Raw genomic sequence first — 23,972 nt, 5'->3', positions numbered from 1 at the left:
AGTGTCGCCTGCTTGTCTCCATGGAGATTGACAAATTTAATAATACCCTCAAGTTTAACTAGTAAGTTAAATTGCCTCTTGACCAGAAGACTGAAAGTGCATCTCTTATTATCCAGGTATAAAACACAATAATTCCCGATGTCCTTATAGTTAAAAATACCCATAATTGTGGTCAGTTAATTCCTACATGTTTGAGTAATCCTGCTGCTTTAGAGCGATCGTGTATTTTATGAGTAATTGATTTGATCTGGAAACATGACGTCTGCACGTGTTCACTTTGACAGGTGATGGATGGCCCTGCGCAGACAGGAGCAGAGACCGGGGCAGGGACAGGGGCAGGGACAGGAGCAGATAAGACTAAAAGCAGGTCGCTCTGCCTGTGTGTGATATGGAGTGATGGAGAGGAGGAGGAGATAGGGCTGAGAGGACACACAGAGGAAGAAGAGGGAGGGACCACGTTATCAGCCCATTAGAATGCACTGAAGGGAGAGGAATGGTGTTAGATTGGGGAAAAACTGCTGTTCATTTTTAAACTTTCTGGATACTTTGTCTAATTGTTACTTATCCCTGAGTAGTACATTGCAGTTTTTATCTAGTTTTGTTTATCTTACAAAATGAGAGGTTTATACAGAAGATTATTAACTCTTCATTCAGTTTCTAATTTCACTGTTCATGTACAGTGTGCAGTTTGTTCTGCACCAGAAGCCACAAAATCATTATGAGACTTTTTGTGTTTGTTTTGTATTCTTTTTAGACGCATATACCAGAACAGAGCTTTAATCAGACAATGAAGACATCTTCTCAACAGAATACTATAAACAGATTCCATATTGTTTATTATTTACATAGATTATATGATTGTGCTGGCAAACCAGACAAGCATGGAGCCTTACAGTACTTTATTTAAATGGATTGTATTTTGTGTGGTTTTAAAGATGCGCTATGTAACTTTTCTGTGAGGCTTGTTTTTATGGAAATACATGCTTGCTCGAAATGTTCCACAGTATGGCATTGCAGTTATTTATTGTGCTTTTATTCATGCAGTTGTTTTTATTGCCAAAGAATAACCTGAAAAACAATCAGTCTTACTGTGAGCAGGCTTATGTCTCCACAGATCTGACCTGTAACTTGACATTTTTATGTCTCCATGGATATAGATCAGTTCAAAAATTCTGTGGAACATCTCTATGAAGACTGGCAGGTGGCAGAACCTCCACCAGAAAAGTTTCATAGTGCACCTTTAAAGTCCAAATTAGCACAAAGTTATATACGAAGTTATTCTTGTTTTATTGCAACATCAACATCATACACATTGTTACATAACTTTTAGGTAATAACACATTTGAAAAAAAAAACTCCATTAACTTAAAGGTGCATTCTGTAACTTTTCTGGTGGATGGTCCATCAAATACTTTTCTTCATGGAGATGCCATTGCTTTGTCTGGAATGTTTCACAGTATGGCATTAAACGTTTCTGTCATCACAGAGACACAACCAGATCAAGTTGCAGGTCAGATCTGTGGAGAGGCGACCCTGCTCTCAGTCAGAATGCCTGTTTTTCTAGGTATTTTTGAGCTACACAACCACCTGTAACTGAATAAATGTAAGATACAGCTGTTTAATGCCATAGTGTGGAACATCTCAGGCAGAGGAGTGACATATCCATAGAAACAAGCAGATGATGGACCCCCAGCCAAAAAGTTACATAGAGTACCTTTAAGTCGTTAAAGCCTTTAAACGTTAAAGTCCAATCACTTATATATAACGTTATTATTGTTTTATTGCAACGTCAACATAATACACTTATTGTTACATAACTTTTTGGTAACTGAACTAAAAAACTCCATTATCTTAATCCAGGTTTGTTGTGCCTCTCAGTGTGTGTCCTCTCTCCTCTGTTACAGCCTCAGCCGTAAGACCCACCGCACGTCTCCCCTCTCTCTGTGTAGCATTAGCTCTCAGAGCGCTTAAACAGCACGAATTAAATTACTTTTCCTTCTTTCCTTCTCTCTCTCAAAATCTCTTTCTCTTTTTTTTTTTTTTTTTTTTTAAATCTGGAGCGAGTGGTGGTAGCCCGCAGGTTGGGTTTAGCCACATGGTACAAGACTATTGCATTTGACAGAGAAGAGCTTTATGACTTGAAATACCTTGAAGCGGGGCAATGTAAGATCGGCGTCTCTTAAAATAACTTCTTCTAAGTCGTTGAAACGCAGGCATCTTAAGTAGTGCCCCCTGGTGACTGGAAAAACATAATTATATTCTGCATATGGCAAACTTCCAAAGCCGGTATCATTCAAGAGGAGTTATAGATGTAAGTCTCACGGAAGAATAGAGGTGTTTGATTAACAGAGTTTCTAAGTGCTAAAGGTTATTCAGGGAGAGCTCGATGGATAATGTTGCCATATATCTACTACATGAGTCAGTGCGCAGGAGCAGGGTGGTTAGATTGCACTGTTGCCATAGCAATTAACAATTAATATATGATTGCATTAGCTCTCTTGACACAAATTAACACATTCCCCTCTTTAATAAGACATATATATTTTTATAGATATTAGCCTGAAGGTTTTATATTACACAAAAAGGACTCTTGTGAGCTTTAAGCCATGTTAGAAAGTTGTTTCCTCATCAAAAACAGACCTGGACGTGGACAGACCTGTGTTTTGTTTCAGTCACACAAGTTTGAATAATCCTGCATTATTAGTCTGTCTATATCCCCAAAGCTCAAAATGCTTTGTCCCAACTTGTGATGTCATGTAGTGACTTTCAAGTGAACAGCTTCCTTTACCTTTTGTTCAGTAGGGATTGGCAATTTGAAATCATCTGAATGATTCTAGTGAAGGTGTGTGGAGTTTTAAACCTCCTAGGAGTCAGACTCTTGCATGGCTTTATTGGTTTCTATTTGTTATTTGGGTTCATTGGGACTTGATGACTGCAAAAGCAAATATTTATATTTTCACATGATGTAGTTTCTCATTTTGTTGTCATTTTGATGGGACACAATAAAGTCACAACTGAATAATGATTTGCAAAAACGAATTAAGTGCCTGAACAACCCAAAATGTGTTGAACATATACTATCAGTCAAATGTTTTAGAACACCACACTTTTTCCAGTTTTATACTGTTTACTGTTTACTGTTGACCAAAACATATTCTAAACTTTAGATTCATGAAAGTGTCCACCTTTGACAGATATAACAGCTGAACACACTCGTGGCTTGTTCTATTTCCAATAGAAATCAAATATTCTTCAGAAAGTTCTTCCCAAGTCTGTTGCAGAAGTAGGATGCTTCACTCCAGTTCATCCTAAACCAGCTCGATGGGATTTAAGTCTGGAGACTGTGCTGGACACTCCATGTTCTCAAGTTTACCATCTTGTTCTTCCTTCCTGAGGTAGTTTTGGCAGAGCCTGAACTTGTGTTTTGTATCTTTTATCTTTTTTTTAAACGTCTGGCTGTTCAGTTCTTAACTTTGTACCATTTCAAGCTCTTCATTGGACTTGCACGACTTGAATAGCAATAAAGAACTGGAATTAGGGTGTTCTAAATCTTTTGCCTGGTTCTAGGAGGCTACAAACACAGTGGAGCACTTCCTGCATCACCACATGCCATTACCGGGTGCAACAGACTGTTTTCAGTTTGAGAGAAGAACTCAGCCTAAATATGCAGGATTTGTGTGTTAAATGTGTGAAACACAACTTCAGGTACACAATATAGATCAGAAAATAGTATGTATAGAATAATAATACTAATACTGATAGTCCAAATAATTTCCCTTGTGGATAAATAAAGTTTGTCTAAGTCAAATTCTAATATGGGCCCTTAAAATTGTAAACAGGAGTTATTAAATTGCATCAAACATCAGTCCAAACATGAAATTGCCTGCATAAATTACTATTACTAATTTTATACCTTGATTTATTGGCACATACTTTACCTCTATCTGTGTAATTTCTTGCAACAACATTCACCCTTAAGAAAAAAACTCGACATCTTAGTAAACTGTAAAAGAAAAGGTTTTAAACTGTCATCTTTAACCACAAATGAACAACTAGAGGTGACTTGACGGCCACATTTTGCCTGATACCGTCTTCATATATTTCCCCACAGACCTCATTAAAGCTGCAGTCCCACAGCTCCTGCCCTCTGAGAAACAGCCACAAGAGCAGATTTCACAGATCCATTTGAGTCTCATGAAATAGAGGAGGAGAAGACAGGAATAAGACAGAGATATAGATCAGGAAAAGAAGGAGGAGGAGGAGCAGAGTGGGCGGACGGAGTGGGCATGTGTGAACGCTCCGGGAGGCAAAGAACAAAATTTGGTCAAAAAATGTGGCGAAATCGAGCGGAAAATAGTGCAGATTTCAAAGATGTGATTTCAAGAGGGGAAAATTGCAGAGTTGTGCTGATAGTAAGAAGACTGAAATGATCTGTACCCAAGTTTTTACATGTACTGAGCAAAATTAGTCAGTTACATTACGTAGCTCTGGATGTAAAAAAAAAAAAAAAAAAAAGGCGTGTTGTGTACCGTCTGTATCTGATTATATATAAGTGTTTTATTGTCCAATAATCAGAAATGTACTCTACTAGTCAAAAGTTTGGACACCCATCTCATTCAATCTTTTTTTTTCTATATGTTTACTATATTTTATATGCCCAAAGAAGACATCAAATATATGAAATAATATGTATAGAATTATGCCGCAAAGACAAAAAACTTAAATAACTCTACTAAATGTTTTATATATATATTATTATTATTATTATTATTATTATTATTTATGCATTCTAACACTTTTTATTTGTTGTTTTATTTATGATTTAGTGTATTTTATTGTATTAATTGGTCTGTGAAGCACTTTGGAAACTGTCCTGTTTATCAAATTATAATAAATAAAGTAAAGTGGATTTCATAAGCAAATGCTGCCAAGTAGCCGCCCTTTAATTTGTGGAAAAATATTTAGTAGTTATTTATTATTTTTCGCTATATAATTCCATAAATCTGCTTCATATATTTGATGTCTTCTTCTTTTTTTACTTTATTTTTATTAGAATGTTTTAGTTTTATATATCACATATATAAATACACAAATTATTAGTATTATAGAACAGAATGAATCGTCAGACCAACCAAAAGAAAAGAAAAAAATAATTAAAAATAACATAGGAGGCGATCAAACAAATGACATCTGCAAATATGTATAAAAAAAATGTACTTAAGGCTTTGCTTTGATTGTAAGATTTCCACTTATTCCAATACAGTTCTTCTTGGAGTGTCTTAAGGAAAATGTTATTTGTTCCATAACCTGAATTTTGGAGATCATTTCAGTCCATTCTGAAACAGTAGGAGGTTTGTCCTGTAGCCATTTTCGTGTGATCGCCTTCTTGCTGGCTGCTTGTAGTATCTGAAGAAGGTATTTGTCTTTTCTTTTTCAGCCCAGTTGGTATGTTTCCAAAATAAAATACACTAAAATGTTCCTCCAGTTGCCGTCCTGTAATAAGCTTAATGTTTTTAATAATCTCTGTCCAGTAAGGGGCAATCTTGGGGCATTGCCAGAACATGTGAAAATGTCCAACTGATGATTTTCCACAGTTTCTCCAACAATTACCTTGTTCCACATTCTTGGTCTGATGTTCTTTAATTCTAGTTTAATGAAATATCTCACTGTATTCTTCCTCAGAAACTCTCTTTATAAGTGAGAGCTTGATGTCCTTCCAATGGTTTTACATATATTTAACCAGTCAGCATCAGTTAAAGTGATCCCTGCCTCCTTTTCCCATTTTTGTTTAATATATATGGTAGAGTTTGTTTTTCTTGATTGTAAAACAGAGTATGTGGTACTTGATGCCTTCTTTGTGTATATTAAATGTTGAAACTAGCACACAGACAAACATCGAATCCGTTTCCAATTCAGTTTGTAAGAAAAAACATCGCCCCTCATCATTTTGGTCTTAAAATGTTCGTATTAACCCACTCAACATGATCCTAGGGTTTTTATTTCGCTATTATGTCCGTAAATCAATTCGCTTCTATAATGGCCACCCTCGGTGAGCCTCATTTGACTGGAAATGAGCGCTATAGGTGACTTCACACTCTTGTAGTAATCTATAGCCAAAGATTAAAGCCATTTTGTGCCTTTCTTTTTCTCATAAATCTATCAATCTTCACAAAACTCAAGGTGACTGAAGTGCTTTCCAATAAACTCCAAACAATATAAAAGCAGAAAACACATAAAAGGCCCACGGCGGCGCTCATATTATCCCGTCTCTCTCCACGAGGGGGCGCCACTGCCTCCTTCTGCTGCGCTGTGTTTCCGTCCGCGCTCTTCTCACACAATGTACCAAATGTTTATAAGACGTGAGATCACAGTCAGAACAAACATACTGTGCATATAACAGCACTGCAGAGGAGGAGAGAGGAGAGAGGGATGAGAGGAGGGAGGGATGGAGAGGCAGAGAAGGAAGAGAGAGCGAGAGGAAGAGGAGAGGAGGCAGAGATAAGAGAGAGGGAGGGAGCGAGAGAGAGAGAGAGTGGGAGAGATGAGAGTAGGAGGGATGGACAGAAAGGAAGAGAGGAGGAGAGGCAGGGATGGAGAGATGGAAAAGAGGGAGGGGGGAGAGGCAGAGAATATGAAAGAGGAGAGGAGAGAAAAAATTGGGAAGCAGAGAAAGAGAGAGGGATGGAGAAGAAAATGAGACAGAGAAGGGAAAAAAGAGGAGGAGAAGAAGAGAGGATAGAGAGAGAAAGAGGAGGAAGGGACAGAGGGCAGAGGGGTTCAAAGAATGAGGGAGAGATGGAGAAGAGGAGGAAGTGAAGAGAGGGAAAGGAAGGGAGAGGAGACACAGTGAGGAGGAGGTAGAGAGAGATACAGAGAGAAATGGAGGGGAAGGAGCAGGAGGGAGAGATAGGAGAGAGGGAGAAAGAAGGGAGGAAGAGAAAGAAGCGAGGGAGGCAGATAAGGGAGGAGTGTGGGAGAGATGTGAGAAGAGGGAGAGAGGGAAACACAATAAGGAAAGGCAAGAGGGAGGGAGCGGAAAGAAAGGAATTAGAGAAAAAAGGAGAGAGAGAAGAGGCAGAGAAGGAAGAGGAGGGAGATAGTGGGAGAAAGAGAGAGCAAAGGGGGGAGATAATAAGAGAGAGAGAAGAGGAGAGGGAGGAAGGAAGGGGAGAGGGGTGAGACAGAGGAAAAAGAGAGAAGGAATGAGAGAAAGAGACGCAAAAGAAGTAGGGAGGGGAGAGGTGCTGAAAGAGATGGAAGATAGAGACTGGAAGAAGAGAGAACAAGATGAACAAGAGGGAAAGAGAAGAGAGAGATGGAGGAAGAGATACTGATAAGTTTCACCTAAAGAGAGACAGAAGACTAAAGAATGAGAGAAAGAGATGAAGGGAACAGAGAAAGAGAGAGATGCATTACAAAGGGTTGGGAAGTCTGCCACAAAAGATAATGAGGAGAGTGGAACAGAGGGGAGAGTGAAAGAAAAGGAGAGGGAGAGGACAGAATGAAGGAGACAAGGGAGAGATAGAGGAAAGAGAGAAATGGAGGAGTAAAAAAGAGAGGAGTCTGTCCTCTAATGAGCTGTGCACATCAGAGCAGCAGCATCAGTCACGTCCCAGAGGAGAGAGATCGATAACTCCTCCTCAGCAGTTTATTCACAGACCAGGGACCAGGGACTGTCTTGAAGAACAACGAACTGTCATGAAGAACCAGGGACTGTCTTGAAGTATTAGGAACTATTATGAAGAACCAGGAACTATCATTAAGAACTGGAAATGACCAAGAAACAGTGACTGTCATGAAGAACCAGGAACTAGAGTTGTCCCAATTTGATCACGTGATCGGAAATCAGGGCCAATCACATGACTGGGGAGTCAATCCAGATTCAGACGTTATGTTCCATTCAGGTATCAGATTAATAATATACATATATAATACACAGCGCACACAGGTCACACAGCAGATAATTTTTATTTATTTATTTTTTGCTCTGGGATGTCCAGTTAGCACAACTGTCTGCCCCAATGCCTGCTGTACTAGAGGTGCACTCGCGCTGGGACTTTTGGGCTGTGCTGTGCTCAGGCACTGTTGCCTGGAGTTCTGTGGTCCGTATTCACAGCTGCGTGGCCAATGGTGTCATCACCGTCCCTTATCGGGGTTGGGCACAGATGTCTTAAACTATAGTCTTACTGCAGCTGAATGTAGTATTTAACTACATTATACTGTTAGAGTGACATTATAAATATCACAGTTATTAACATGTGCCCCCAAAGATACACAGAATGACCCAAGAGGGTGCACAAAGAAAGTTATGAAAAATAAATGCTATCTCGTTTTATTTGGTAAGATTTGGTATTATTTGGATTTCATAGATGAGCCTAAATGTTTCAAATGTAATACACATGCTTCCATATAATATCAAATATACAAACTCTAGATTGTGCAGAGTCTAGTCTCTGTGTCTGATCTGATTCTGGTCTGGTTCCTGTTTTGTCCAGTTCATTAAGTTTACTAAGTTACACATTTCAAAACCATACTGTGAAAAATAAAGATTTTCAACAATGATGGTGCATGGTTAGAAAAGTTAATAAAATTAAAGTTTTGGACATTTGATTTTTCACACTAAGTTCAGACCAAATACTACACATTGAAATCAACACAATCTGATCCCCCATACATCCTGGATCTTATTCTTTGCTCTGAGTTCATTTCATGATGTTTTATAGAAGTATCGGATTGGGACTCGGTATCGGCAGATACTCAAAATCAAAGGACTCGGACTTAGACTTGGGGGCAAAAAAATGTGACTGGGACATCCCTATCAGCAACTATTATGAAAAACCAGGGACTATGATGAAGAACTAGGAACTATCATGAAGAACCAAGAGCTATCATGAACAAGCAGAAAGTATCATGAAAAACCAGGAACTATTGTGAAGGACTGAGGAATATCATGAAGAACCAGGAACCATCATGAAGAATTGTGAAGGACTCAGAACTATCAGGAGACAGCAGCTCAGTAGCACAGTTGGCAAACTTATCCACTGACCAACAGGTTGGTGGTGCAATTTCATCTCCCACAGATAAATACTGCTGTTGTGTCCTTGCACATGGGTGAGTGGTGCCTTGATCCTTGTGCACTATATAAACTGCTATATAAAATGTGACTTTTTGTGAGAATGTGAGAATCAGAAAGTATCAACGATAACCGGGAACTATGAGAAAGACACAGAAACTATGGAAGAACCAGGAAAAACAGGAACTAGAAACTTTTCGAGCAAGGGACTGGGTGAAAGGATCTACTAATGTGTAGTCAGAGGGGAAATCCAGTGAAATTATAGCATCATGACAACATTTCAAGATGTAAAAGAACATGTAATAATACAACTTGTCCATCCCGTTATAATAATACCATATAATAGATAATAGATGCATTTGAAAAAGGTCTGTGTTGCCATGGTGTGTGGTCAGTCCTCACCAGTTGAATCAGTGGGCTGCAGATTCATTTGTGCGTGTGAATATTAAACTGTAATTATGGAGGCAGTCACGATTAAGAGAAAGACATCTGCTCATTTTCTGCATAATACACCTCACAGACAAAGGTATAAAATAAGTCTATAGTAAAATATTAAAATAAGGTAAAAGCATCCATATTACGCTATTTTCTGATCCAATATTGTTTCTTCATCACAAATATACCTGGAGTTTCATTCACACATGTTTAACACACAAATCCTGCATATTTAGATGGAGCTTTTCTCTCTCTCTCTCTCAAAAAAAATAAAAAAATAAAAATGGTTATGTGGTACTACAAGAAGTGCTCCGTTGTGTTTTTAAACTGCAGACACCTTCGCTAGAATCATTGGACATCACAAGTTGGAACGTAGCATTTTGAGCTTTGGAGATGCAGACAGATTGATAATAAACCTTTACTCAAACATGTATGAATGAAACAAAACACAACTCCAGATATGTTTTCGAGGAGGTAACATAAGACTGGGTCGCAACCCTCAGGTGGGTCGCAAGAGATTTTTATGGGTTGCCTTGTCACGATCTGCATGTAGGTTTGCAATATTCAGTTCTGACACATGTTGAAATGTTAAGACATGTTTCGTATAATTTCTAATCTTTTTGTAATTATTTTATTGACTATTTTGTTCCAATATTGCTGTTTCACTTGAATGTTGAAAAGAAAAAGAAATGGGCTACATTTAATACCCAAATAAACAACTTATTGATCCCTTTTATTGCTGGTTTAATTACTAGGAGTGTAACGATATCCAATTTTAACAATACGATATCGTCACGGTATGAACCTCTCAGTACGATATTTATTGCGATATCATGGGAAAGCTCTATATGGTGGGGAGGCTCACGATTAGGGATGTAACAATATCCAAATCTCTCTGTATGATATTTTCACGATATTTATCTCACTGTACGATATTTATTACGATATTTTGTGAAGGCAAACAAAACTGTGAATATGCTACTTTCTTCTCTTAAAATGCTTTGACAAAACTTAATCAAAAGAACTAAAGACTTAAAAGTGCTTAGAACTGTTATTTCTTCATGTAGTTTACACTGCAACGGAGCAAAGGATCATGGTCTATGTAGTTCCCTCTGTCTTATTTAGCTTTTGCTGCACTATAACGCTTAATTTAAGCAAAGAGACTTGTAATTCGATATATTGTAAGAGTCCACGATATTATTGTGAGAAATTTTATGATACAATATCACGAGATTTTGGTTATTGTTACATCCTTATTAATTACTGTTTTCATTGTTTAAAACTTGAGTAATATTATTGTTCAGAGACACGATCAGTCAGTCAACAATAACATATCCTCATTCATGTTCAATAATGGTCAAATCCACCTTTGTTTTGTGATTATAAAGTTTGGGAAACAGTGTCATAGATTATAAGTATGTAGCAGACACAAGCTCAATATGTCTGCTTTAAGGTTAAGCAAGTAATTATAACGAAGGTTAGGATCAGTCTCTGGGAAATTATAAGTCAATATGGATTCAGTAGTGTACATTTATTTTATTGGCAAATGTCAAGCTCTGGGGACTGCAGAAATGAACAACTTTGCTATAACCTGGGATAGAGACTGTTTTTTATTGAGTAACATTTATAAGTTTATAAATTCAGAACGCAGCAGCAGAAGCACCATCAGATTCAGCTTTTAAATCACTTCTTAAAATGCATTTTTATCGGTTGGCCTTCCTTTATTTTATTTATTTTGGTTTTATTTTATTACTTTATTTATTATTATTTATAAGTGCATTGTCGTGATAAATAAATAAATCATTCTCTTCAATGTCATCATCAAATGCAGGTCCTGGTGTTGCTGCCGCTCTGAGCTCCTCGCTGCAGCACGGGAGCCATATTGGAGCTGTACTGTGGAGAAGTGAAGGCTCTAGATGTGTGTTTGTTTCTGTGAAGGCTAATCTAATCCAAACAGACCTCCTCCTCATCCCAATCGCACATTTTCTCTCCTCTTCCTCCACTCCTGCTCTTTCGCTTTTTCTCCCTCGACTCCCTCTGTATCTCTCTTCCTCTTCGTCTGTCCGTGCTGCTGTTCTCCCCTGTTTCTCTCTATTTGCCTGTCTCTATCCCCTTCCCTCTCTTTCTCCTTCTCTTCATCTTCCCTATCAGTGCCTCCCCCCTCTCTCCCTCAGCTCTTCATCCTCCATTCTAATCTGGTTTCCTCCCTCTTTTCTTGCTCCCTCGTTCTCCTTCTTGCTCCTTTTGTCTCTCTCTCCCTCTGTCTTTCTCTCTTTTCTTTAGCCTTTACTTCTCTCCCTGTCTCTTCGGATCTCTCTCACTGTATTGCCCTTCCTTTCTCTCTCTCTTTCTTTCTTCCCCTCTCCATCAATCTTTATCACTCTCTCCCAGCTTTCCCTCTGTCTTCTTTCTTTTTCTCTCTGCCCCATCTCGCTCAATTTCTCTCCCTCTCTTCCGCTCACTTTTTCTCCCTCTCTTTCTTTCTCTCTCTACCTAATCTTCATTTTCTGTACCCTCTATCTTCTCATTCCCATGTCTCTCTCTCTTTCTCTGTATCTCTCCTTCTCTCTTCTCCTCTCTCACATGCTAACCTTTCTCCTCCTCTTTCTCGCTCTCTCTCCCTCTCTCCTTCTCCTCCTCCTATCTTACACACTAACCCCTCTCTCCATTTCTCCGCTCTCTCTCTCTCTTTTTTTCTACTCTGTAGCGCTAAAGCTGCTGCCGCGGCCGACTCCGCTGCTACACACAGCTCCCTGTATCCTATGCGTCGTCAAGGGAACGCCGGACCGTCTCCATGGCAACAGGCGGCTAATGAAGCGGTTGCTGTGGCGACGGGGGGTTCGGCTGTGCAGCATGCAGAAAAAAAGTGAAAAAAAAAAAAAAAAACAGCAGCAGCATATAGGAAGAGAGAGGGAGAGAGAGGAGGAGTGAGTGGAAAAGAAGGAGAGAGGAGCTAAAGCGCTGACTAAGGAGAATTAATGACAGACCTAAAGGTACACTATGTAACTTTTCTGGTGTTTCAGCTGCTTGTCTCCATGGAGATGTTAATGTTTTGACTGAAATGTTCCTCCGTGTGGTATTAAACATACTAATTTCCATGGAGACAAGCTGGTGATGGTTAAGTTACAGGCCAAAGTGATGGTGAGGCAAGCCTGCTCACAGTAATGCCTGTTTTTGGGATATAAGATATGTAAGATATATAAGATATAATAGAGCAATACATTGAAATTACATTGAATAAATGCAAGCTTTTATAGTTTATTTTACATTCAATAGCAACTCCAAGGAGGCAAGAATGTGGCAGAGCACTCCCCAGGAAAGTTACATAGTGCACTTTTAAATAGGCCTACTACTTTCACTATAGATCACAGGTGTCAAACATACGGCCCGGGGGCCAGATCCGGCCCTCCAAGATCTTTAATGTGGCCCACGGCTGATTTTCTACTAAAATATTTTAATTATATTTCTTATTAAAATATTGGTAATTTTCTGTGGTGTTTATCACAGCAGCGTCTCCAGCGTCTCTGTGTGTGGCACCTCCCACCAGAGCAGCACAAATGAAGACTTGTGTCTTTTCAAACGCTCTTAAAGGACGATCGTTTTGACTGTTGACCGTGACAGCCTCATCAGAAAAATGTCCAACATGAGAAAAGTGGACGCCAAGTGCAGGATTTTGCAACAAAAATGGACTTATTCCTATTTACATACAAGTTCATGTTAAAACATTTTGTTGAAATTATATTTTTCTTAAAGTTTCAGGTTGTTCATAATATAATATTTTGTAAAAAAAAAAAAAAAAAAAAAGAGTTCATCAATTAAAAAAGATTTCTGTAATAGATTTGTGTTTCTCTGCACAAATATTTTAACTTATTGTTATTTTTGGGGTTTATATGACATGAGTTTTCTGATCCGGCCCCTTTGGATCAAAGTCGGTTGGATTCGGCCCCCGGACCAAAATGAGTTTGACACCCCTGCTATAGATAAATGCAACACTTCTATCCAAACTAGAAATAATAAAAGCCAGATGCAGAGAGGGTCTCATATTTGACTGTGTGGAGCTTCCATGTTTGCCCGTGTCTGGGTTTGTTTTTTTCTGGTACTCAGAGCTCCCTAACAAGAAAACAACACAAAGGATTTGATTGTACCTATTATATGCATTTATTTATCACTAATTAGACAATGCTTTCTTTCCTCTCTAACACACTGTATGAGCTGCGTTTTCTTTTTTTCCTCACTAATTGGTTGTTTTCACATTCTAGTCTGTGATGATGTCATGCTCCCAGATGGGGGCAAGGGCCAGTTTTCCCTGTTGATAACATTGTGCTTAGCCATGAAATATCCAAAAGGTAAATTCACAGTTGTTGAACCTGGTATTTACTCAGTTACTGAGTAAACACTAGAACTCATCGTATTACAACATAATTTAGTATTTTAACAATATTACTTTTAGCATAATCAAGTTCCACTCATTATAGAAAAGTAATTACTTTTCTATAATGAGTAATAACCAAATGAAGTAGTAGCCTAAGTGTACTAGAATCAGTTACTGAAAACTCTAAATGAGTATTTTTTGGTACATGTATTTAGTTACTTCTCAGAACTGCTTATAAATGTGCATGTTAAAGCTCCTGGATTAGGCAGTAAACATGGCTGTAAGGCTTTATCTGGGGCAGGCTTTGCGTTTGAAATGTCTCCCTCTGCTGGACACGTCCCAACTCTGCAGTCTTAACTTCTGGCTGTAAGTAAGTTATTAGGAAATGTAGTTGTTTTAAAGTTCCTTCAATCCAAACCCATAGAATTGGCAGGCAGCGTTTGAAAAACCATACAAGAAGCTTACTTAGCAAAAACAATTGTCTTTAGGCTATTGCTTATGTGATAATGGCTAATTACTACAGAATGCTAATCACTACGGCGCTAATATTGCACATGGTTTGTTTACAGCTAAAGCTAACTGTGTATAAATGCTTATGGTCTGTTGTTGTCTTGTTAAATGGATTTGCAGGTTCAACATTTGCCATTTACTAAAGTCTACATGTGACAGAAGATTTATGTTCACATTATTAAATGAGTTGAACATTTGTGTTTCTTGGATGTTAGCTTTCATCTTACTCTTACAATTACTCTTGAGTAGCAGTTTTCCTAATTACTACCATAACTTCATTTTTGGAACACTATTCTGTACCTCTACTTAAGATAGTATTATTTTAAAGTAACAGTACATTAACTTAATTATAATTTTTGGCTTCTCCACCTCTGCATAATTGCTGCAGGATTGCTTATAATTAATTAAGTCATACACATCAGTACTTTCAGTACTTCTTTGGATACAAATGTGCTTGTTTGCAAGCATTAATACAGTTTTTCCTCAGACTGTGGTGTATGTACCTCTGGTGGTACTCAGACAGTTCTTCAGTTTGTGGGTTTGCCTCATTTATAGTACATTTTATACTTTTTTGTCCTCGTTTGGATACTTCTTTGTTTAGAACTACAGTGGAAATGATGGACCATTTCTGACCAGGTTTAGCCTAGATTAGACTTGGAATAGTCCTGTTATAGACCTGGTTTAGATCTAGTGAGTTAGACAACAAGGAAAGCCAAAATCATTTATTTGGTGTAACTTTGTGTGAAATGATTGAGAACCACTAAAAGCCTACAAACTCCTATTTATTTACATGGTATTCCTTCTCTCCTCTTCTCCCTACCCCCCCTTCCTCTCCTTCCTTGTCTCCCTCTCTCCCTCCCTCTCATAGAAGTGTCTCCGGTTTAACCCTGATGCCACAGTGTGGAAGGCCAAACAGCAGGTCCTGTGCTCCCTCACAGAGTCACTCAGAGACGTCCTGAACTACGGCCTGTTCCAGCCCGCTACAGACGGACATGACGCCAAGTTCCTGGAGGAAGAGCGCCCCCTAAGAGAATACCCACAATCCTTTGAGAAGGGAGTGCCATATCTGGAGGTAGGTAGCTGCCAAAATGTAGTGGAGATAATCAAGGCTTGAGATCAATAGCCAATTTGGGATAGAAATTTGCAAGTAAAGCTGCACTACTTTTCTGGTCTGCTCCTTCTTTGTCTCCAGTGAGATTTTATTGCTTTATCTGGTTCCAAAGTACGGCATTAAATGTATTTATCATATATTAATTCAATTTGTTGTTAAAAATACCTTGGAAAACATGCAGTCTTTCTTTAACAACTCCTTGCTAACTCCTTGTCTCCATGGAGACAGACCACACCAATAATACCATACTATGGAACTTTCAAGGGCAATGAACAATAACATAATCACAGATGTGGCGGACCCTCCACTACAAAACTTATATAGTTCAACTTTAAGTATTAGCTCCAGGAGTTGTTTTACTATTACATTAGCAGTAGTAACTTTGCTCTTTCACTTCTATTTGAGTTATTTACTTTTTAAAAACTTTTTACATTAGTTTTAGTATAAAGTTGGTAGTTTTTCTTCCTCCTCTCACTGTCCAGTACCATTTGTTTTTTGGGGGTTTTATTGGGTATATTTATCTTTATATTTCAGAACTAGGCCAAAGTCTGTTTAAATCCAGGACAGTCTAATTTAACCCTGCGTTTTGTCTCTGTCTCTGTGCGAAGTTTCGGTACAAAACCAGAGTTTATAAACAGACCAATCTGGATGAGAAGCAACTGGCCAAACTGCACACCAAGGTATGCTAATGTTTGCTATTTGTGTGTTTTGTATTAAACAGTATGTGTAAATGGACTTAATTCTAATGGGGTTGTCAAAAAAATAAAACAGGATCTAATTTGTACTAACACTACTACTGGAGCTAGATATCATACCCACTAGTATAACACACTAGTATACATACTGAAAAAATCTGAAAAATACAAACAAAGTTGGACCTATCCTGAATACTTGCAGAGGATATTGATCTATGATACGTCTATTTTTTGTGTTGAAAATGACTTTATATTATAAAAAAATAAACATCTCAAAGTGACCATGTTCTTCTTATCCTATATTTGTACATTAGCCACAAGGTGGTGCTAATAGGTCGTCTGTTATATCCATTTAATGTGAACCACCTTCATAAAAAAAGCCAATACTTTTTTATTCAGTTATAATTGAATCGTTACAAAGCATAACCAACCAATGTTATACTTATAAAATGCAAATTTTCATGCATAACTTTCATATAACTTACCTTTCATTTGTCCATCCTCAGGCCAGCCTGAAGAAATTCATGGACTACATTCAGACCAGTGCTGTCGATAAAATGGGAAAGTTTTTGGACAAAGGCCTGGATCCAAACTATCAGGACGCAGACACTGGAGGTGAGTTTTACATTATCCTTTATGAAGAGGTGGAAGATACATTGAAACATTTATGTTCAAATAAAGCAGGAGCCAAGAGGGATTCTTATGAGTTTGTGAACTCACAAATATTGTGAGAATCCATCTTACTGCTCTAATATTTAAGTCATTTCAGAATATTGTCATGGTGATAATCGAAATAATAACTGATATATACATTTTTGTCGTCCTCCCTCAATTTTTTTTTTTTTAACATTTTTTATTGTAAATCAAAACCTTCTCCTTTTCTACACCTAATCTGACATGCGTCTCCCCCTCTCAGAGACACCCCTGTCCCTGGCCGTGCAGTGTGAGCCAGGGGGAGGAGAGTCCATCCGAGTCCTGGTGGAGAACGGAGCCCACATCGACTTCAGAGCCAAAGACGGACTCACTCCTCTGCACAAGGCTGTCCGCGGCCACCGCCATACTGCCCTCCTGGTACAGCAAATATTTTATTGGAATTTCTGTTTAACTGTCAGATTTCAGATTTGTGGACCTGGTTTATGGTTCATATCTCTGTAATTACTGAGCCTGTCCACACAAAACAAAAACTGGCACAAAGTTCAGCATCTTCTCTGTCAGTTTAAATAAACAAAAGTCAAATGATTCTCACAGTTGCTACAGAAAGTAGTGCCATTATTCAACCCCAAATACAGTACGTGACTGTTGTTAGTAAAAGGGCCCATATCACGCAAAATAACTCTTTTCATATTGTATCTTATGCACATATACAAGCACAATTTGGGTTTTGGAACATCCATTACACAATAGTTATGAAATCTTACTGATTTCTTGGAGGCAGTCACAGACCAGGAACTATGAAAGGCAGGCTATTGCTCATCCCCCGCCCGTCCTGAGAAAGTGAAGCGCCTTCTGCTACGTCAAATGCGTCATAGGTGTAGCTGGCCGCGTTATTGTTGTAGCAGGCTTTAGTTTGTTGTCACGTGGGAGGGTGGCAGAAATATGCTGCAATTTGTTAAAAAAAACAACAAATCAATCTAAAAAACACTTCAGCTACATATACAAGGCCCACACTTAACTCTTAGAAGGTAGAAAGATCTGAAAAGTTGATTTTGCATGAGATGGGCCCTTTAAAGGACTTAATGCCATGAGGTTGTGGAGCCAATTCAATAAAAAAAACATTTGTGGATCTTAAGTTTGGATATTTCTCTCAAAAGAACTTGAATATCCCATAGTTAGACAATATTGAATTCTCAAGTTTTTGGTAATCTAAATAAAACATTAAAAAGGCTATGCTGACCACTCTCATGCTGCAATAGTTTTCTTTTTACCAACAGATAATAATTTTTGTCCATGTATTTCCAGGTGCTTCTGTCTCTGGGAGCGTCTCCAGACTACAAGGACCGGCGAGGGCTCACACCACTGTACCACACTGTGCTGACAGGGGGCGACACCTCCTGCTGCGAAACACTGCTGTACCACAGAGCCAAACTGGGCATCAGGGACGAGAACGGCTGGGATGAGACACATCAGGTACAAAAAATGTATTTTAATGCATTAATGTAAAGAGGCACTATGTAACCTTTCTGGAAGAGGGCCTGATTGTCTCCATGGATTCGGGTTCTGGTTGATCAGTCGACAAACTCTAAATGGATATCACGCCAATAAAGGGAGAGATAAGCAGGTGGCAGATCCTCCAACAGAAAAAGTTACATACTGCACCTTTAAATTTTACAACATAAAAATTTGACATGTTAAAATATTGGACACATGCAATTCTATTTATGTCTGTTTGTCTTCATGCACCAGTATCTTGTGTTCCAGTGTCTGTTTGTCATGAAACTACATTACCCATCATCCTCTACTCCTCCATTCATCATGTGACCTCATCCTTTACACTGGAGTTAAAAAAAACAGGTATTCACCCTATTTCTGTCATCTCCAATGTCACAGATGTCTGAAGTGTTACCAGGCATAAGGATTCTTTCCTGATTTGAAGTATCTGGCAATAACGTAATTAAAATATGATATCCTTTAAATGGGGAAAGGTGGGAAGGAAATTCAGGAGGGGTTTTCTTCTAGAACTCGTGAATAATATGAAACAACATTTAACTGTGAAGATGCCTGTGTAAACCCTCAGTCGTCCAGTTGCCCAAGTTTTATTATTATTTTGTCCAGTTGACTTAATTTAATTTTAGTAGTACATAATACTCTAATTATTATTACGGATTTTAAATGTGCAGTATATTGTGTTCACTGTTGTATGCACAGTGAAGTTTCTGCCCTTGTTGTTATTATTGGCCTCAGAGTTTTCTCAGGTTCAAAGATGGTGTTAATTAAACGAGAGGTGTCACTTCTCAGCCCTCCTCCTGCCGCTTCCTGTTTCTCTTTCTCCTCCAACACATCCACGCTTCATTCCTCCTTTTCTGTCTCTCTCCTTCTCTCACTCTTTTCCACTCTCTCCACTCCTCTCTTTTTATATTAACTTAGTTCTTCTCTTCTTCTCAGGCCTGTCAAAATGGCAACTCTCAGCACTTGGAGCACCTCCTGTTTTATGGAGGGGACTCCACTTCCCAGAATGCCTCTGGAAACACTGCCTTGCACATCTGTGCTTTATACAATAAGGTAAATGTACAACACATGACACAAGAAATATGAGAAATAAACTATCTTCCCAGTGCTTTACTGTGTGTCAGATGGAGTTGTAGAGCCTCCTACTGGTGGATAAATTGTTCTGCATGTTCACTACCTATTAACTGGAGAAAAGATCTAGCCTTTTCTGAGTACCACCAGGTCTAAACCAGGTCTGTCACAGGACTATTTCAGGTCTAACCAGGTCTAAAAGTGGACTATATGATTTCCACTGTAGTTCTAAACAAGACATTATAAGAGACCTCCTTTAGATAAAATTGATAAAATTTACTCTTAATTAGACAAACCCACAAACTGAAGAGATGTCTAAGTACCACAGTTTGAGAAACACTGAGATAATGGATAAAGGTAATAATGAAGATGAGTATATGTCCTGCCTACAGTCTAATCCACTGAAATTGTCAATTCTCAAATACAACATAGACATACTGTACATGTTTTACAAACAATTCTAACACATGTTCACCTTTAGTAACTTCAGTCTGTAGTGTTTCGTTCTCACTCTGACACTCTGACTCTGTGTGCTGCAGGAAGGCTGTGCTCGAATCCTTTTGTACCGAGGAGCAAACAAAGACATGAAGAACAACAGCGGGCAGACTCCATTCCAGGTGATGGTGCCGTGGTACGCTGTGTAACTTAGAGATGTATACTGTTAGGTTTCATGTTTCAGGTTCACATTTATTTTGTCTCTTCCTGAAGAAATTTGGCTCAGATTAGGGGTCAGTAGCATTAACATAACATGCATAACAGAAAACAAAAACATGTAGAACAGGCTCTACACAATCAGTCCATGTTGTTAAAACATTTTATGGACTGGGGCATGAAAGTGTTAAAGGGCGTACAGTATATGCAGGATTCTTACATATTTCATACCTGTTCAAATTAGATATTGATTAAGTCACAATTCAAGTTTTTTTTTTTTTTGAGCTATGAAAGTTATTTATCTTTCAAAACTATGGTTAAAATTATTCCCACTTGTACCTTCTGTAGGTGGCTGTTATGTCCGGGCACTTTGAGCTGGGAGAGATCATCAAAAACCACAGGGACACTGATGTGGGTGAGTAGTAAATGGTATCTGTAGTTAGAACTCTCACTATTATTGTATGTATGTTCTTCAGCAAAATATCACACTTTAAATTGTCTTAATGTGACAGTTGTATGTGGAGTACAATGAAAATAATTCAGTAAAAATGCTCATGTAGAAAGTTCAAAAAAAGAGATGAGGATTGGTATAGGACTAAAACAGAGATAGAGTACAAATATACCAGCTAAAGCTGAAGCTGTCTTCCTTTTCTCAGTCCCTTTTGTGGAGTCCCCGAAGTACGCCCCCCAGAGGCGAGAGAGCAGCAGGACACTCACCATCCCCCCTCACCCTTTCCTCCGCGCCAACAGTGACAGCAGCATGAACCTGCCCGAGTGGATGGCAGTGCCCAACGCGCCCACCACCAACATCGTCTCTGTGCAGGTAACAAACAGAAATGTGTAGAATGTTTTCAGAATTAATTTACTCCAATTTTATAACAAAAATGACACAATTCCCCACACATATACAGTATAAACATTCAGAGATAGAGTGAATTACATAATGAAAAAAATTGCTTTCTTTTTGTTATATTCTACAAGTAATTACTAGGGATACTTATGATACTGATTTCACTACTATGGATTTAAATGTCTTTTAATACCTGGTAGAGACTGATAACAATGTAGAGACTGAAAATAGCTTTTATTTCCTTAAAACAAAAATGGAATAAAACAAAACTGATCCTGTTGTTGAAAACATTGCTTTGCAGGAATTAAAATACAATCCCCAATTTGAATTTCTTTCTTCTTTTTTGTTTTTTGTTTTTAACTCTAAACTACTCTTTCTGAGCACTTTAGCTATGAACATGAACTCAATTTAAGAAAAAAAGAGGAAATTAAATTAAATAAATAACTCATGTACTTCAAAATGTTTGAGTAGCTAATGAGGGTTTATCAAGTTTAAACATAGTGGAGCACTTCCTGTATTACCACACAACAAAGTGGAGCAGTGTTTTTCATTTAGGATAGGGATACAACCTAAATATGCCGGATTTGTGTGAATGAGGCAAAACACAACTCCAGGTACGTTTGTGATGAGGAAACAATTAGCCCTTTAATACATGTAAACCTTCTCCTATCTCTTTATCACATACTCACACAGCTTATGTCTCTGTACTGTGCAAAAGCAGAGGTGCGTAGACAAATTGGTCACTATTACACACTGAAGTTAATTACGTTCAGTGAGTAGAAAATAAATTATGCAGCTGCACATGAGTATCCAAGCGTGTAGTACCGCCATCGCTCATGTCATAAAATCACACATAGACTTACCACATGTTTAATATATGCTGTTTCTCTTATGTGTGTGAATGAGTCTCCAACACAGGCTTTTTGTGCTGGAGGAACCATTATAATGAATTATTGAAATGTGAAAAATGTGAAGCAGTGGACCACGGTGTAATGTCTAATTAAAGGCGTACAGTTTGAGCTCTTTGTATAACGGCAGTAATGGGCTTGTAAGTTGTAAGTAATTTCATACACATTTAGAAAGTAATTGTACTAGTATATACACATTTTATAATGAATTACTTGTTCAGTAGGACTGTGGGTTTGCTCACTTTATCAACTTTTTTGTCTTCCTTTGGATAATTTCCTGTTTTGAACTACAGTGGAAATGATGTACCCCTTTGGACCAGGTTTAGTCCTAGATTAGACCTGGAATAGTCCTGTTACAGACTTGGTTTAGTTCTAGTGGTACTCTGAAAGCCAGTTCTTTTCTTTGGTGGTACTGTGACTGAAGAGTTTGAGAGCCACTGACTTGAAGAGTTCACTCACCAACCCGAGCACTGTTGTTATGTCCTTAAGCAAGACACTCCAAGCTCCTTGCCTATGTATGAATGTGGTGTGGTGAATGACTAATCATGGAAAGGGCTGGCTGGCAGTAGTGGTAAACTACAGAAGTACAGAAGAACCTTACCCCCACTGAGTGTGGAGTGAATGAATAATGACTACAGTGAAGTGTTGCTGTAGTAGATATCATTATCCTATTATAGTAGTAGTATAGAAATATTGAACAACGAACTAAGAAATGCAGTTACATATTCATAAAAATTGTTAAGATCTAGTGAATGGTTAAATTACCTGTAAAAACCACATAATGCAGTATATCATATGATGTGTGGTCTGTCTCAGGGATATAAACACACCGGGACCCTGCGCAGCTCCAGCAGCCCCCGAGGAGCCAGGACCAGGTCTCCGTCCAGAGGCAGGATCCCAGACAAAGAGGACCGCAGCAGGCAGAGCCGAAGAGGAGGGTGAGGGACATTTAGAGCATTGATCTGTGAACAGGATGTGTCTTAAAACTTTTCAGGTAGAGAAACTGCCATGTAATTGTCTCCATGGAGATTTTACTTTTTTGCCTGGAATGTTCCACAGTATGCCAAAAATGTATATATCTTACATTCAGTAATTTTACAGGTGTTTTTATTGCTCAAAAATATTTTAAAAACATGCATTCTCATTGTCAGTGTAGTCGCCTATCCACAGATCTGACCTGTAACTTCATCTTGTGTTGTCGCTTATTTATTTTACTTTTTTTTTTTTATTGTTAAGATGAATGCCGTGCTGTAGAAAATTCCAGACATCTCCATGGAAACAAACAGTTGACAGACCCTCCACAAGAAGAATTACACAGTGGAACTATGTAACTTTTTGGTTGGGGATCCGTCACCTGCTTTTTTCTATGGATATGTTATTGCTCTGCCTGGAATGTTCATTAAACAGCCCTACTTTACATTTATTCAATTACAGGTGGGGTATAGCTCAAAAATACCTAGATCTCCTCTCCACAGATCTGACCTATAACTTGGTCTGGTTTGGTATCCATGAAAGTACAAATGTTTATGAAACATTCCAGACAAAGCAATAACATCTCCATGGAGAAAATAATTTGACGGACCTACCACCAGAAAAGTTACACAGTACACCTTTAAGCCCACCTTGAATTTCTTTAGTCAAGCACATTTCAAGTAAAAATACACTCTTCTCCTCTCTTGTGCCCCAGCCCTGCCCCTGCCCCCTCCTCCTCCTCGGGCGCGGGGCAAACGGCCGGTCAGCGCAGACGCCTGTACAGCGCCGTACCGGGGCGGATCTTTGTGGCCACTCGCTCTCACTCGGCTCAGGGCGAGAGAGAGATCAGCTTCAACAAAGGAGACCGGGTCAAAGGTCAGTATGTGTCTGTCATGGCATCACCGAGTATCACTGTGTTTTATCCGTAATGTCTTTGTAAATAAATGTAATAGATATCTTAGAGGACACACAACTTTGTAGAGATAAGAATAGAGAATACATTGTAAGCGTTTCACCTCAAATTAATTACAAATAAGATCGCATTTTGCCAAAATTTATCTCAAGTTTCAACATTTCTCATGAGCTCACAAAAAAGACAGACTAGAATAATCTGAAATTGGCACGTATAAGAGCACCAATGACACTTTAAGGTAGCAA

General features: G+C 38.5%; 1 protein-coding gene across 1 annotated transcript in view; it reads left to right on the top strand.

Annotated features, from left to right (window-relative positions):
- shank1 (SH3 and multiple ankyrin repeat domains 1) overlaps positions 1-23,972 on the top strand; it is a 108,699-nt gene that overhangs the window by 32,338 nt on the left and 52,389 nt on the right. The window contains exons 3-13 of the mRNA XM_020933231.2: positions 15,259-15,462; positions 16,110-16,181; positions 16,703-16,811; positions 17,113-17,267; positions 18,156-18,323; positions 19,299-19,415; positions 19,973-20,050; positions 20,433-20,499; positions 20,741-20,907; positions 22,659-22,780; positions 23,530-23,690. Of these exons, the coding sequence (XP_020788890.2) occupies positions 15,259-15,462; positions 16,110-16,181; positions 16,703-16,811; positions 17,113-17,267; positions 18,156-18,323; positions 19,299-19,415; positions 19,973-20,050; positions 20,433-20,499; positions 20,741-20,907; positions 22,659-22,780; positions 23,530-23,690 (1,420 nt within the window). The remainder of the gene's footprint in view (positions 1-15,258; positions 15,463-16,109; positions 16,182-16,702; positions 16,812-17,112; positions 17,268-18,155; positions 18,324-19,298; positions 19,416-19,972; positions 20,051-20,432; positions 20,500-20,740; positions 20,908-22,658; positions 22,781-23,529; positions 23,691-23,972) is intronic.

This window comes from Boleophthalmus pectinirostris, unplaced genomic scaffold (assembly GCF_026225935.1).
Source record: "Boleophthalmus pectinirostris isolate CB_2022bp ecotype Guang Dong unplaced genomic scaffold, ASM2622593v1 HiC_scaffold_17, whole genome shotgun sequence".
NCBI lineage: Eukaryota > Metazoa > Chordata > Actinopteri > Gobiiformes > Gobiidae > Boleophthalmus > Boleophthalmus pectinirostris.
The sequence above is the reverse complement of the archived record's forward strand: the minus strand, read 5'-3'. Positions and strand labels throughout refer to the sequence as shown.